At 36.6% G+C, this 14,697-nt stretch overlaps 1 protein-coding gene across 3 annotated transcripts in view; it reads right to left on the bottom strand.

Moving 5' to 3' along the window:
• anapc1 (anaphase promoting complex subunit 1) overlaps positions 1-14,697 on the bottom strand; it is a 299,392-nt gene that overhangs the window by 22,901 nt on the left and 261,794 nt on the right. The window contains exons 42-44 of one of the 3 annotated variants that reach the window (XM_051925424.1): positions 14,597-14,664; positions 9,592-9,730; positions 1,555-1,641 (exon numbers count right to left, since the gene is read on the bottom strand). In XM_051925424.1, coding sequence (XP_051781384.1) covers positions 1,555-1,641; positions 9,592-9,730; positions 14,597-14,664 — 294 coding nt within the window. Of the gene's footprint in view, positions 1-1,554; positions 1,642-9,415; positions 9,498-9,544; positions 9,731-14,596; positions 14,665-14,697 lie in introns of those variants that run through there. The other 2 variants (XM_051925423.1, XM_051925425.1) reach the window with 2 other exon arrangements.

The raw sequence follows: 14,697 nt of genomic DNA on the forward strand, positions 1-14,697 counted from the left end.
ATATCACCTTTTTCTGTAGATACTGTTTAAATGAAGATCAAATCCTGACATGTCCACATATGTGAAAAAAGAAAAAAATAATTTCACATGACTGTACTTTGTCCAAAACAACCTCATTGCCAATATCTAATTTTACACTTACTACATCAATATTCTAAAATACTCTGATGTACTGTCTACAAAGGTGTCACTCACCACTTGCATACTGCCCTTCATATCATTATATCTTTAATTCACCAACTTCAGACAACTCTTGCATTAGACTGATTTTTCATGCCTTCTGACCCTTCACCTCCAACAACCACCTTGGTTTTCTCTGCATTTACTTTGAGGCCATTCACTTCTAAACTAGCTGCCCATTTCAGTATCTTCTCCTTCAAATTTGCTTCACTTTTTCCTATCAACAGGAGATCATTAAAACGTCCCATGACCATATTTCACACACTATTACGAAAAACAATGGACACAGAACAGATCCCTCATTTAGCCTCACATTCACCTCAAATCTTTTACTCTCCCTGTTTCCACCATCTGTTTTTTACATTGATTGGTATCTGCTGCAATCTCATTCTTCCACAATTTTTTCAATGCCCAATACCTCTTGCAGCATGCTATCAAATGTCTTATCTAGATCTACTAATGCATAACGCAGCATCCCTTGCCTGATACATGACAGCAAGGATGGAATCTGCTGTTGACATCCCAGGCAAGATACCAAAATATATTTTACCTAAATTCCAGATTCCTGATTCTTTTCTCTAGCACTTTCTCAAGTATTTTATTACCTGATACAACAGCTTAATCGCTCAATATGACACATATGCCAATGGATCATCCTTTCTTTTGTATAATGGAAACAGCACATTTATTTTTGCAGTGTTTATGAGTCTTCCCTTCATTCACACACATGTTGCATAGGGCTCTACCAAGGGTGAATCTTGTGTTATTTTCTACTGGTGATTATCACAGGGAGGGTATTGACATCAGGATCAGGCATGAACAGAGAAGTCTGGTTGTGTCTTCCTTGTCACCATGACTTTCAGCAGAAGAAATCAACCATGATTATGTCTACTCTTGGTTGATTCATAACCTATGCAAAAGCTGGAGATGCTGAAATAATTCTATACAATTTATTGACTGTCAACCCATTCCAACTGTGCAGACTTTTACTCATAAAGGTTTGATAAGGTTTCTTTGTTAATTTTTTATTAAGTTATGTTACTCCAGACACTACTGACAACTGTTGTTGCAGGTTGCAAATAAAGATTAAAATAATAAAAAAAAAACTTAAAAGCAAATAATTTTTCTTTAATTTAGTGATTTTAAGTATTCTATCTCAAATAAAAACTTGTGAACACCATGGTAAACCTTTAGTGGTAATGCTATCCCTCATTACACTAAATGAAACAAAAAATAATCTAGGAGGAAAAAAAAAAAAAACAAAACAAATATTGATATTTAATGTCATGTTAACTCTCTTAGTATAACTGTTTCAGAGTAACTAATAATCATATATGTAAATATTCAATAAAATTACAGAAATCCCAAACTCACATATTCTGCATTTTTGGTAGACTTGCAGAAGTATTCAGCAAATAACAAAAGTGCAGGATCAGACGTAAAGGCTGAAATTGCTTCAGGCTGTTTAAGTAAGAGAAAAAAAAAGTTTTAGATTAATAAAGAACTTTGGAAATATATATATATATATTTTTGCTCTGTTGTGATTTTTTCCTTTATACAGACGGTTAAGGTGCTCTGTGTTCCTCTAGTTTATGTAGTCCATTGAAAAGTGTACACTTTTTTAACCTACCAGAATGATTAAATTGCTGCAGGGCTTTATTTTCAGAAATAACTCAGGTTTTCTTATTATTTGTACAATCCTTTACTAATTCCACACTGAAAATGGAACTTTTCATACAATTAACCCAATTCAAATGTTTATTACCAAATCTATAAATAGTTTCATACAAATGAAAAAAAGCAGGATGGGCTCCCACAAGCCCAACTTCAAAGTTTGCTTATGGGAAAGCATTATTTGATTTGGCAGCATCATGCAATATTTGCAACATGAAATAATTAATAGTTGGATATTGGACATCTAAGAATATGATCTGTTTCTGAGAAATTATTGATAAAAACAGTATTCTAAATCAGTGGTTCACAAAGTGTGGGTTGCGGCCACCCGGATTCTAAAATAAAACAAAAAACGCCTTATTATAAAGAAAGCACTGCATTCAAATATGAACTGGTGTCCTGCCTATTGGGGCTAGTGATAGGACTGCACTGAAAAGCAAGTTTAATTATTTTTCAAAATGGAAACACTTGCACCAAAATTCTATTGCTATGCTGTACCCACCAAGTTGGGATCACATTGGACATGATGGCTAGCAGCATTTCAGTTATTCACGGATGGCCTAGGGACTAATTATAACAGAAAATGTAACAGAAATGAGAAAACAATGGAGAGTGGCATTATTTTTGCACCATGCGGGTTTGGATGTACAGGATGAATTGTATTAAGCAAGTGCACGTACGTATGGAGGAAGTTGCTAGAAGCAGGCTCAAGGTTCACGCTAACACAGTCACTTGAGATAGCAGCACAGTGTGAGTTCAGAATTTACCATATTAAACATACCTACATTTTCCATGAATCCTTGAATGCACTAGAATGCTAGGTCTTTTTGTCAATTGAAGCTGACCACAAATCAAGTTTTATAAATAAAATATATTATTATTGTTAATAATAATAATAATAATATCTGCTGCCATGTTGCTTCTTCTTCTATGCATCATATTACAGGAGAGAGGTATTGTTTTCAGCTTGTCGGCTTATTTTTCACCAACCATTATTTGCACCATATCAATAGCAGTCGATAAAATCAGATTTTCGGCAATTGGCTTGCTGCTCATGGAGTATTTTAGCTTTCTTTCAAAAAATTCCACAGGCTTGTCTTTTTTCTCTGGATGTTTGGTATTTAAATATCAAAATAGCTTTGATGGCTTCATGCTTTCTTTTGATAAGTCTTTTCGTAAAACTACATACTGGTGTTTACAGGAAATAATAGCAAAACCATACTTGAGATGTTCATCACTGTATAATCTATTTTTCATTTTATTCTTGTCAATGCAAGACATAGAAAGTTTCAATGATCTTTTTATAAATGTATCCATCTTTCACAAAATGGGTAGAGTTCATATCATTGAATATTCAATATTGTATATGTCACTCAACAGCACAGCTTGGAAGTGATACCTCACTGCTTATATAAATAAAGCCAAATTGAAATTTCCAGGAGACTCTAGTGCCATGGAGCGACAATGCAGTGATTAAAAATAATTAGCATGCACTTTTCTCGAACAAAGTGGAAAGTCCAGGAAACACGAAGAACAAAGACAAACAAATTACACTACTGGGTAACAGATGTTGCCAGTATTTCTATTATATAACTATTTCACTGCTGCTCAACTGCTGTTTGTTTAAGAAAGGGGTTGAGTGCAGAAGTGGGGGGCTTGCAAACAAAATTCTCGCCCAAAAGTGGGTTGTACCTTAAAAAAGTTTGGGAACCACTGTTCTAAATAATTTGATACTGCTACTCACAATGCCACACTTGACATTTCATTATATTACAATATTGGATATTAATTTAGCTGTAACTTGACATGTGCCACCCATTTTGCTATGAAGCATAATCAAAAAACAAGCAACTGTCTCCAGAAGTAAATTGAATATTTGAATGGTATAGTTATGTGAAATTCCTGGGCTGGCATGCACAGCTTTTAACAAAAAGTAAATTATGAAGACAAACTAATACTCAAAATAAATGCAGAGCAATGATATTGAAAAGCGCCAAACAGGATATAAAAACATTCGTAAGACATTAAAAACTCATATAGTACAGCAAGATATTTTAAAAAGAAATAAAGAAAATGTAGCACAACTGAGAATCTGTACAGAGAAGGATGGTGTTCAGAAATTAGTTTGTGGGGTTCACGGGAGCAAGGCATAATAAAGTCATGTTGGAAAAGTTTGCATCCAATCCTAAGTAGTAAGTAATCCTAAGTAAGTGGAGACCGAGGTCATGCTCAAAGGAAATTACGGTCTATTTTAACCCCTATTAACCAGTTTCAGCCTGGTAGAGACTTAAAGTGAGGGTGATGAATATTTAATTCTAAAACTACAAAAACTAATCCTGTAGTTTCTTGATTTTGTTAAGATATAATAATTTGTTTAGTTTTAACTGATTTAATTGTGAATATAAACTGTATTTTGCTTAGTGTAATGCAATTTATGAAATCAAAACCTGAAGAAAAACTTAACAGTCACTTTCAGCTTAGTCGCAGTCAGGGTGGCTCATGGAACAGTCTTTTTGGATGACACTGCAGTTGTGACCCACCGTCTGGCTACTTTGAGAAGCTGTTTAAAGCAGATCCTCTGGCTAGGACGTTGGATATCTATGGGTTCTTGAGGCTGAACCTCCAATTAACTGTGAACCACCCAATTTCATTGAGATTGCACAGGTGGTGAACCAGCTGAGGGTAGGGAAGTCTACAGGAAGCTGTGGTATCTGGAGTAAACTTCTCCAGGCTGGTGTAAGGCTGTCCTCCTGGCATTACAAGCAATCTTTGCTTCCATTTATGAGATGGGCGTCATCCCAACTGACTGGAAAACAGGACTTATTGTCCCTATCTGGAAAGGGAAGGGTGATTGCCTGGATTGCGCCAACTACAGGGGAGTAACACTGCTCTTGGTGCCGGGTAAGTTCCTTGCTAGGGTCTTCCTCAATAGGATCCGTGATCACCTGCTCACCTACCAGCCACCGAAGCAATCGGGTTTTCTACCTAAGAAGTCTACCATCAACCACATCCTGGCACTGAGGGTTCCCATGGAGCGCAAACACAAACATGGGCAGAGTTTCTTTCTAGCCTTTGTCAATTTTCATAAAGCGTTCAACTCAGTTGATCATGTTGCCATGTGGGACATCCTGAGACTTTGCAGGATCCCCTCAAAGTTGCTGGACATCATGGCCAGCCTGTACTGTACACTGATACTGTGTGTGCTGTGCAGAGTGGAGGCAGAACCTCTGCATTTTCCCCAGTTGATTCTGGGGTTCATCAGGGGTGTGTTCTTGCTCCTACTCTGTTCAAAGCTTACATGGACTGGGTTTGGGGCAAGGTCATGGGGTCCAGAGACTGTGGGGCATCTATTGGTGAACAAAGATTCACTGATCTTGACTTTGCTGACGATGTTGTGATCTTTGCGGAGTAAATGGAGGCTCTGATCAGGGCTCTCGAGATACTGAGTAAGGAGTATGAGTGTTTAGGCTTGCGAGTGTCCTGGATAAAAACTAAGATCCAGCCCTTTAACAACATCTTGGGCACAGCCATCAGCAATATGTCTGTCTGCAGAAAGAGTGTCGACCTTGTTGAGACATTTACTTACCTTGGCAGCGACATTCATGTTTCTGATGACTTTTCCTATGAAGTCAGTAGATTGACTGAGAGAGCATGGGGGGTGGTGAGGTCACTGGAAAGGAGTGTATGGTGCTCCTGATATCTATGTAAAAGGACGAAGGTCCAAGTCTCTAGAGTCATGGTATTTTCTGTCTTGCTATATAGTTGTGAGACATGGATGCTATCCAGTGACTTGAGACGAAGACTAGACTACTTTGGTGCTGTGTTTCTTCAGAGAATCCATGGGTACCAAGGTTATTATAGTTAACGAAAACTAAAATCAAAACTGAAACTATTATTAAAAAAACATTTTCGTAAGCTGAAATAAAATAATTAACAAAACCGAAATGAAAAACTAAAACTAAATGAAACTATTAAAGTAGCTGGAAAGACTAACTGAAATAAGATAATAATTTACTAAAACATTTTTAGTTTTCGTTTTTGAATGAATATTCTTGCCGTTAGTCTTTAACCCTTGTAAGTTTTAACGCTTAAACAGAAAGTCATCCACCACGAGCATTTGCGGTGACAGAGCAAGCTGAGTGCGGGTGCGTAAAGTGTGTGAAATAGAAAGCGATTTGCATGCCGCTTTTATTTGCGCTTGTTCTATATCAAGATGTAATTCAAACGGCTGAAATCAGAATGTGCTGGTCAACAAAACATTTACCATATGGACAGAAAAATCACGAGTGAGTAACGTTTCAGTTTATTTCTCAGGTGTCTGCTTTTTGTTGACAGCAATTCACCTGCCACTTCGCACAGGAGAAATCGTTTTTACTTTCTCATATACGAAGTATAGAGAAAGTATAGTAATCATGAAAAAATTCGACCAAGATATTTTGATGAATCTTGACGTTATAGACTAACCAGTGTCCAACAATATTGCTCTTTGGAACTGTGTGTGTGTGTGTGCGTGTGTGTGTGTGTGTGTAAAAACACGATAACTCAAAAACGCAACTAGATAGATGGATGCAATTCAGCATGTGGTTGTTACGCCACAATTATACTTCTGTATTAACTTTTGGGCCAAATCCATCACCCAGAAGTGGTACTTTACCTGAACACATACTCGATTTTTTTTTTTATTTATACAGCTGCAGAGTCCGATTTATTCAAATTCACTTTTATAATAATTGTTCAATATATTATTAAATTGATTTCTTGTTGATGGTTCCTTAATGTACAGAATATAAAAATATAATCATTGTCTTGCGGTTTACTCCTCAAATGTCCATCCCCATATGTGAGTATACAAGAAAATCTCCCGGTTTTTGAAAATAAAATGGCACTGATTGAGAGACTGACTAGGTCATCATACAAGATCAGCATGTTGTTGCTGACCAGTCACTTTTGCTTTAAAAACATCGTTTAACAACGAAGCGATACAAACAAAGGTAGACAGTCTGACAAGTGATGAAAAACTAAACATACCTAATGGGTTTTTGTATTTATTCCATATTTATTAATTTTTATCTTTTTCAGTTCATGTTCACAACTCAAAATACCTGATATTGTGAAAGTAATCCATTAGCAGAATTATATTTTAAAATATTTGTCTCCCTTTTTTCAATGTTTTTCTCTCTCTATCAAAATAGATAGTTGAAATATCATATTCTTTTTGTTCTTAACATCAGCCTTATCAAACATATTGCATACCAGGGATTTTTCCTGCCTTGCATCCAAACCTGCTGAGGTAGACTCCAGACTTCCTGCAATTCTACTCTGGATAAACAGGTTTAGATAATGTATATGTTGTTCTTAATCTCAGACTCTCTGAGATCTCTGTTGTTTTATGCCTGTCCATACTCCTATTACCTGCTCTTGCTCTTCTCATTATGGGCTTACTGTCCTTTATGGTGGTCTATTCAAGACTCACTGCCCCTAACCTTGACACTACATGCTTGTTGTTCTTTGTTTCCCTTAATACAGCTAGGTGGGGTCTGCACACTCATTCAAGTCTAAGAGTCCTGTTCTTCCTTAGCCCCTGTGATTTTCATGAGAAAATATTTTTAAAATGATAAAATTGTGTAAAATTGTTCATATTCAGTGTCTAGTTTTGATTATGCTTGTTTTTATCAGACAAAAACAAAACCAGATAGTAAACCAGGCAGTGTAGTATGCTTCCACTAACATTAAACTCATATCCAAATCTGTTAAGTGTACAGTTCTGTCTGATTGTGACACAAAACTAACTCCGTAGACGTTCCATGCCATAATTACTAAAACTAAAACTGAAACTAATATATATAAAAATAAAATGGAAATGTCTTTGTGAAATAAAAACTAAACTAAAACTAAAAATACGCAATGAAGGAAAACTAAAACTAAACTGAATTTCCAAGTAAGGTCAGAAAAAATATAGAAATAAAAACTAATATAAAAAGGCAAAACTATAATAACCTTGATGGGTACCATTGGCTTTACTTTGTGTTGAATGAGCGGTTGCTCACAGAGTCCCGAATGAAGCACATTAACTGTATTGTGAGGGAACATCAGTACTACGGCCATGTGCCGTGATTCCCTGAGGGCGATCCACCTTGCAGGAAGTTTATTGTTGAGGGGTCGAGTGGCTGGACCAGTCCAAGGGGACACCTACATAACACCTGGCTGTGGTCATTTCCTGAGGGTGGAAGTGGACCACATGTCTGCCTGGGGGGTTGCCAACTAGGATCCGAGCTGTTTTGTCATGTGGTGGGTGCGACAGTGTGCTGTACCAGTGCATGATCCCCAACCTGACCTGACCTAACCTTTCAGTTTATGAAGTTTGCAGTGTTATCGAAATGGAAGAAAATAATTTTCATTAGCATAGTAATAGCTCAAAACAGAAAAGCATACCCTTTTAAACAAATTCACACATTCAAAACAAACAATTTTTGTCATAAATGTTTTATAAAATTTTGACTGCATTGATAGTTTTTATAGTAAATCAATTCTGATATCATACAAGATCAGTACAGATGGTATAAAAATAATATGAATATTAATACTACATTAGCATAATTTGTATTGTCTAGGATCATGAGTCTCAAAAGCTCCAGCTGTCCTTTGAAATATTTCATCATAAGCAACCTGCTTCTTAAAGGTTTACAATTAGCAAATTATTTGAAAGGAAACAGCCAGAGAAATCAATCCAAAATACAACTTCCGTGATAGTTCTATGCAAATGTAACCAAAATTTTAATAGTGAAAAGTGGTTCTTAGGATGTGAAGTATAGATTAATTAACAGGGGCATAGTCAGAGATCACACAGAAGGTTGAAAACATACTCTACAAAACACTGCCTCTGGATCCAGACTTAATGATAAACAGTGGTGTTCTTTAATTGTTAAGACAGCCGATGTTCAAAAACACAAGTTCAATCATAAGTGCACCTCATACCAGACCTGTCGCCTGACCCAAGGCTGGTTTCATAGACAACTGGGTAAAGAAAGGTACTGAACTATCAACCATACTCAAAGCTTTATTAGTCTGAGCCAGTTCTGACAAGGCAGATTTCAACAGGTAGTTATGGTATCTGGAGAACAAATACCAGCTACCTCTGTTTAAGTAAAGTTCTGTTGTTACTTCTTCAGTAGATTAAACGTTTAATGGGAGTGAACACTGTATGCTTAGACTTTGTTTAAAACCTATACTGTGGAAGCTACTGGAACAGCAGAAGAGATGGTCAAAAGGAGTTTGGTGCCTGAAATACTGGCAATTTTAGGAAGCTAGTGTTATAGCTACCAAATGTATAAAACAATTCTATCCCTTTAACCCACTCAGAGTTGATAAGGCAAATAATGAGTATTAACAATCCAACCTTCTAAAACTAAAATTCTGAAGAATAAAACATTCTTTGTAGTAAGTGCCAGAAAATTGTGATAACTCTGTCACTTTTTGGATGAGAATTGATAAAGGGGTAAAAAAACATTTTCACGGTTGTTTTTCTAATAACCAAACATATACCACTTCAATTATGACTGCAAGATTAGATTTCTGTGGGGGAAGGAGGAAATGAGGAATTAATCAGTATAACGGATCTGACCATACAATAAAAGTCAAATTCCCTTTGAAATAAGTAGATAATAAAAAAAATAAACCACTAAAAATGTACATCTTAAACTACTTAAAAGAAGAAAAAAAAATTACCATTTTTTTTACCTTGAAACTACGAACTTCTGGGTTTCTGTGACTTATTGTTTGTGCTAAAAGGCTCTGCCATCCTCGAGGATCATCTTTGTATGACAGCTGTCCTGCTCTCAACTTCACATAAAGAATTCCATCTTTTGATAGTATTACTCTAGAAAAATATAGTAAAAATATTTCAAGCTATAATTTTTATTTACTGTAAATGGAAAATTATTTTGCAAACTTAAAAAAGCAAATAGCTATTGGCCACAAGAGTCCTTTGCTGCCATGGGTGTCAAGGATTCCCGAAATTATACAGATGACTGACTTTACCTCAGACATAAACTATTGGCCAGCCAGTCATATGAATTGACTGACTTTTCTTTCAAATTATTTTGGCTTAGACTGGCAGATCATTTATTAATCATGAACAAAGCATATGTGAATTTCTTAGAATGTCATCATTATATCAAATAAATATAACCTTAAAATGTGTGTTATCTGACAGTAATGTGGTAAGGTAGCAACTTTATAACAGCTTTGACTTAGCGTTAGTTGATGTAGAACCTGTAATCAAGATGTCATTTTATACCTTTATCACTTTACTAATATCTTACAAACAAAAATATGACAAAGACAAATGGATATTATTTATGGAAAATAACAAAAATAGGAAACTTTCAATGCCTTAGTTGCATTTACAGTATACAGAAAGAATTCAGACCCCTCCACTTTCTACACATTTTACTGTGTTAGAATTTTACTTTTGAACAAATACATTTACCACTTTTGCCAATTAATCGATATTCAATAACCCATGGATGATAAGACTGTCTGTCCAGCTGACCGCAGTTTGTGAGGCTCAAGGATTGTGTCTCCGGTATTAATATAAGCAACACTGAAGCAGCACTTTTACCTATATACACCTCATACAATAAATATAACACCATGTCATGTTAATTGAAGAAATTCTCAGATGATTTACAGTACTGTGCAAAAGTTTTAGGCAGGTATGAAAAAATGCTGTAAACAAGAAATACTTTCAAAAATGGAAGTATCATTTATTTATTTGAAAATATGAAAATAATCATTTATTTTCATCAATCAACAAAATGCAGTGAATGAACAAAAAGAGAAATCTAAATCAAATCAATATTTGGTGTGACCACCCTTTGCCTTCAAAACAGCATCAATTCTTCTAGGTACACTTGCACACAGTTTTTGAAGGAACTCGGCTAGTAGGTTGTTCCAAACATCTTGGAGAACTAACCACAGATCTTCTGTGGATGTAGGCTTCCTCACATCCTTCTGCCTCTTCATGTAATCCCAGACACACTTGATGATGCTGAGATCAGGGCTCTGTGGGGGCCATACACATCACTTCCAGGACTTCTTGTTCTTCTTTACGCTGAAGATAGTTCTTAATAATTTTGGCTGTATGTTTGGGGTCGTTGTCCTGCTGCAGAATAAATTTGGGGCCAATCATACGCCTCCCTGATGGTACTGCATGATGGATAAGTACCTGCCTGTATTTCTCAGTATTGAGAACACCATTAATCCTGACCAAATCTCCAACTCCATTTGCAGAAATGCAGCCCCAAATGTTCAAGGAACCTCCACCATGCTTCACTGTTGCCTGCAGACACTCATTATTGTACCGCTCTCCAGCCCTTCGACGAACAAACTGCCTTCTGCTACAGCCAAATATTTCAAATTTTGACTCATAAGTCCAGAGCACCTGCTGCCATTTTTCTGCACCCCAGTTCCTATGTTTTGGTGCATACTTGAGTCGCTTGGCCTTGTTTCCACGTCGGAGGTATGGCTTTTTGGCTGCAACTCTTCCATGAAGACCACTTCTGGCCAGACTTCTCCGGACAGTAGATGGGTGTACCTGGGTCTCACTGGTTTCTGCCAGTTCTGAGCTGATGGCACTGCTGGACATCTTCCGATTTCGAAGGGTAATAAGTTTGATGTGTCTTTCATCTGCTGCACTAAGTTTCCTTGGCCAACCACTGCGTCTATGATCCTCAACATTGCCCGTTTGTGCTTCTTCAAAAGAGCTTGAACAGCACATCTTGAAACCCCAGTCTGCTTTGAAATCTTTGTCTGGGAGAGATCTTGCTGATGCAGCATAACTACCTTGTGTCTTGTTGCTGTGCTCAATCTTGCCATGACATGAAACTGTCTTCCACAACCTCACCTTGGTAGCAGAGTTTGGCTGTTCCTCACCCAGTTTTAAGCCTCCTACACAGCTGTTTCTGTTTCAGTTAATGACTGTGTTTCAACCTACATGTGACATTGATGATCATCAGCACCTGTTTGGTATAATTGGTTGATCATACACCAGACTATAATCCTACAAAATCCCTGACTTTGTGCAAGTGTACCTATAAGAATTGATGCTGGTTTGAAGGCAAAAGGTAGTAACACCGAATATTGATTTGATTTAGATTTTTTTTTTTAACAATAAACAATCATTATTTATATTTCTGAAAGCATTGTTTGTTTACAGCATTTTTTCACACCTGCCTAAAACTTTTGCACAGTACTGTATATCGATAAGGGTTATGAATATGGCAGTTAGGTACAAAACTGCTAATTGGTGCAGAAATAATGGTCTACAAATTAGTATCAGCAAAACCAAGGAACTGGTTATTGATTTTTGCCACACCAAACAGCACCTATGATAGGCTACTATTTAGATAGTGGATGTAGAGGTGGTGCACTCCTACATGTACTTGGTGGGGGGGGGGGGTTTGGTTTGGGGGTTGGACTATTCTCATAACACAGAAGAACTAATTTATATAATAAAGAAAAGAGCAGGCTCTATTTTTTCTTATGAGACGGTGTTCCTTAAATTTGGGTAATGACATTTTTCACATACTGTATTCTATAACTATGATGACCACTGCAATGTTCTATGGTTTGCTGGGCCCGTAAAATCACTTCAAGAGAAGCCCACTGAGTCAACAAACTAATTAAAATGACAGGCTCAGTTAAGGGATGCAGAACTGTGTCAAGAAACACAATTTTTTTCTTTCTTTAAGCCACTGTGTGCCTGCCTGCCTGCCCATCCATCCATTCATCCATCTAGTTTCTGTGAAAAGCCAAATTCTCCCAGGGGACAAATCAAGTTGTATCTGTCTTTGTTCTCAGGAAGGTTCACACATTTATTAAAAATCAAAAACTGAAATTTCTCATTCATAACAGTATTCAGACCCTTAATTCAGTGCTTTATAGAAACCCTTTTGGCAGTAATTACAGCTTCAAGTCTTCATAGGTAAGTCGTTGTTATTACTGATTTGAATGCAAGCCTTGCATTCCTGAAGTAAAAATTCACACACATTATAGTAACTTGCTTTCTGTAAGACTCCAATGTTAATGAAGCATAGTTGTTTTTGTAGCATTTAAAGGTTTATAAAGCATGTTGCTATAGTAAGTGTCAGTTAGTTAGTAGTACTTGCTTGTTAAAAGATTAAGATCCTATTTAAGATCTTAGTTCTTTTAAATGGTATGTATTTAGCTTTTTTAGAGCTTTGAAACACTTGTTTAGTTATTTATTATTAAACTATTCAGAAAAACAATGTCCACGGCATTTTACACAGATATTCAATTCCCTTGCTGTAGATACTGATTGACTACATACAGTGAGTTTAAACTGTACTAATTTGTTTTGTATAAATTAAATATAATGACATATGTCTATGAGTCACGGATATGATTAACACAAACACATATTGAACAAAAAAGGACATATTACATTCACTAACTCGGTGACCAACAAACTCATTTTTAGTTAACATGATATATATGAATGCGATGTCGAACACAGTTACATAGATGTAAAATATCAGGGACTAACTTGTCATTTTATTTGTGCCTTTGAGGATAAGCGCCTCTTACAAATTTACATATAAATTTTTGTTGATTATTATGTTGTGACAGTTGATATCATCATCTAATAACACAATCTTACAAAGAAGTGTGGCCTCACAGGGTGTTGAACTCCTGTATGATTCGTGTAAAGCAGGGGTTCCCAACCCCCGGTCCACGGCCCACTACCAGACCGCAGCCGTCTGACAGCCGGTCCGCGAGAGAACTGCCGGCAACGGAGACTCACTCAGACTTTTCAGAACGCTTGGTGGGCTGGGCTTTGCAGTGGCGCAGAGAGAGGAGAGAGACTGAGGTGAGATTACAACAAAGTACTTTAATGGTCCCGACAGTTTCCACATATGACACGAGTCTATAGAAATCTCGTTACTACGAAGTACATTCGTCAGATACTTTCATTACAACAAAGTGACTTTGAAATGCTTGAATGAATCATCCGCAGAGCAGTTAGATCTGTGGTCGCAGCTCAGATGTGCACATTTGCACAACGATCCCCAAACAGAAACAGTGTTTTAAAAAAAAAAAAAAAAAAAAAAAAAATATTTCTTCGAACTTTCCTCGTACTGTTTTTTTTTTTGTTGCTATTTTTGTTTTCTGTGGTTTTCAGTGATACCTTTTGCTTATTGCTTGTCAACATCTGAAAAACATCCATTGGAATTTAACTCATTGTCACCCTCCTATAGAAACGGTAGACACGAAAAAACGATAACAGTGTTAATGTTTGTGATGTGCAATCTGTTGGAATGACAAATGCAACGCATTTGTCTTTGTTATAGGCAAAAAAAGAAGAAAAATCTCGGGTTGCAAACGTATGCGAACTGCTTAATAACAATAGAAATGTAATGTAAATTGTGTATAAAACTGCCCTACGAACCCGCCCTGAATCCTCAGAATCCCGCCCCACAACCCCTCCGCTTCTAGTAACGTGGTCCTTGCTGTCAAAAAGGTTGGGGACCACTGCTGTAAAGGATACCACCTGTTGGGAAAGGGTATATGTGTATACTTCAACACTGTAGAATCCTACTGAAAGTTAGTCTCTACCTTGATCCTACTGCCGTTTCAAAATTTGTAGGTAAAAGTTCATACAAATATACCTGGACAAACAGTATCTAGATATGTAAAAAATATGAGCTTTCATTATACTCACTGTAAATGGCTTGTTCCATTGCTAACATCAATGGTCAATTCCCAATATCGTGGTCCTTTAACTCTTACCTATTAACACATAATGAACAACTTTATTAAACA

This window comes from Erpetoichthys calabaricus, chromosome 3 (genome assembly GCF_900747795.2).
Source record: "Erpetoichthys calabaricus chromosome 3, fErpCal1.3, whole genome shotgun sequence".
Taxonomy (NCBI): domain Eukaryota; kingdom Metazoa; phylum Chordata; class Cladistia; order Polypteriformes; family Polypteridae; genus Erpetoichthys; species Erpetoichthys calabaricus.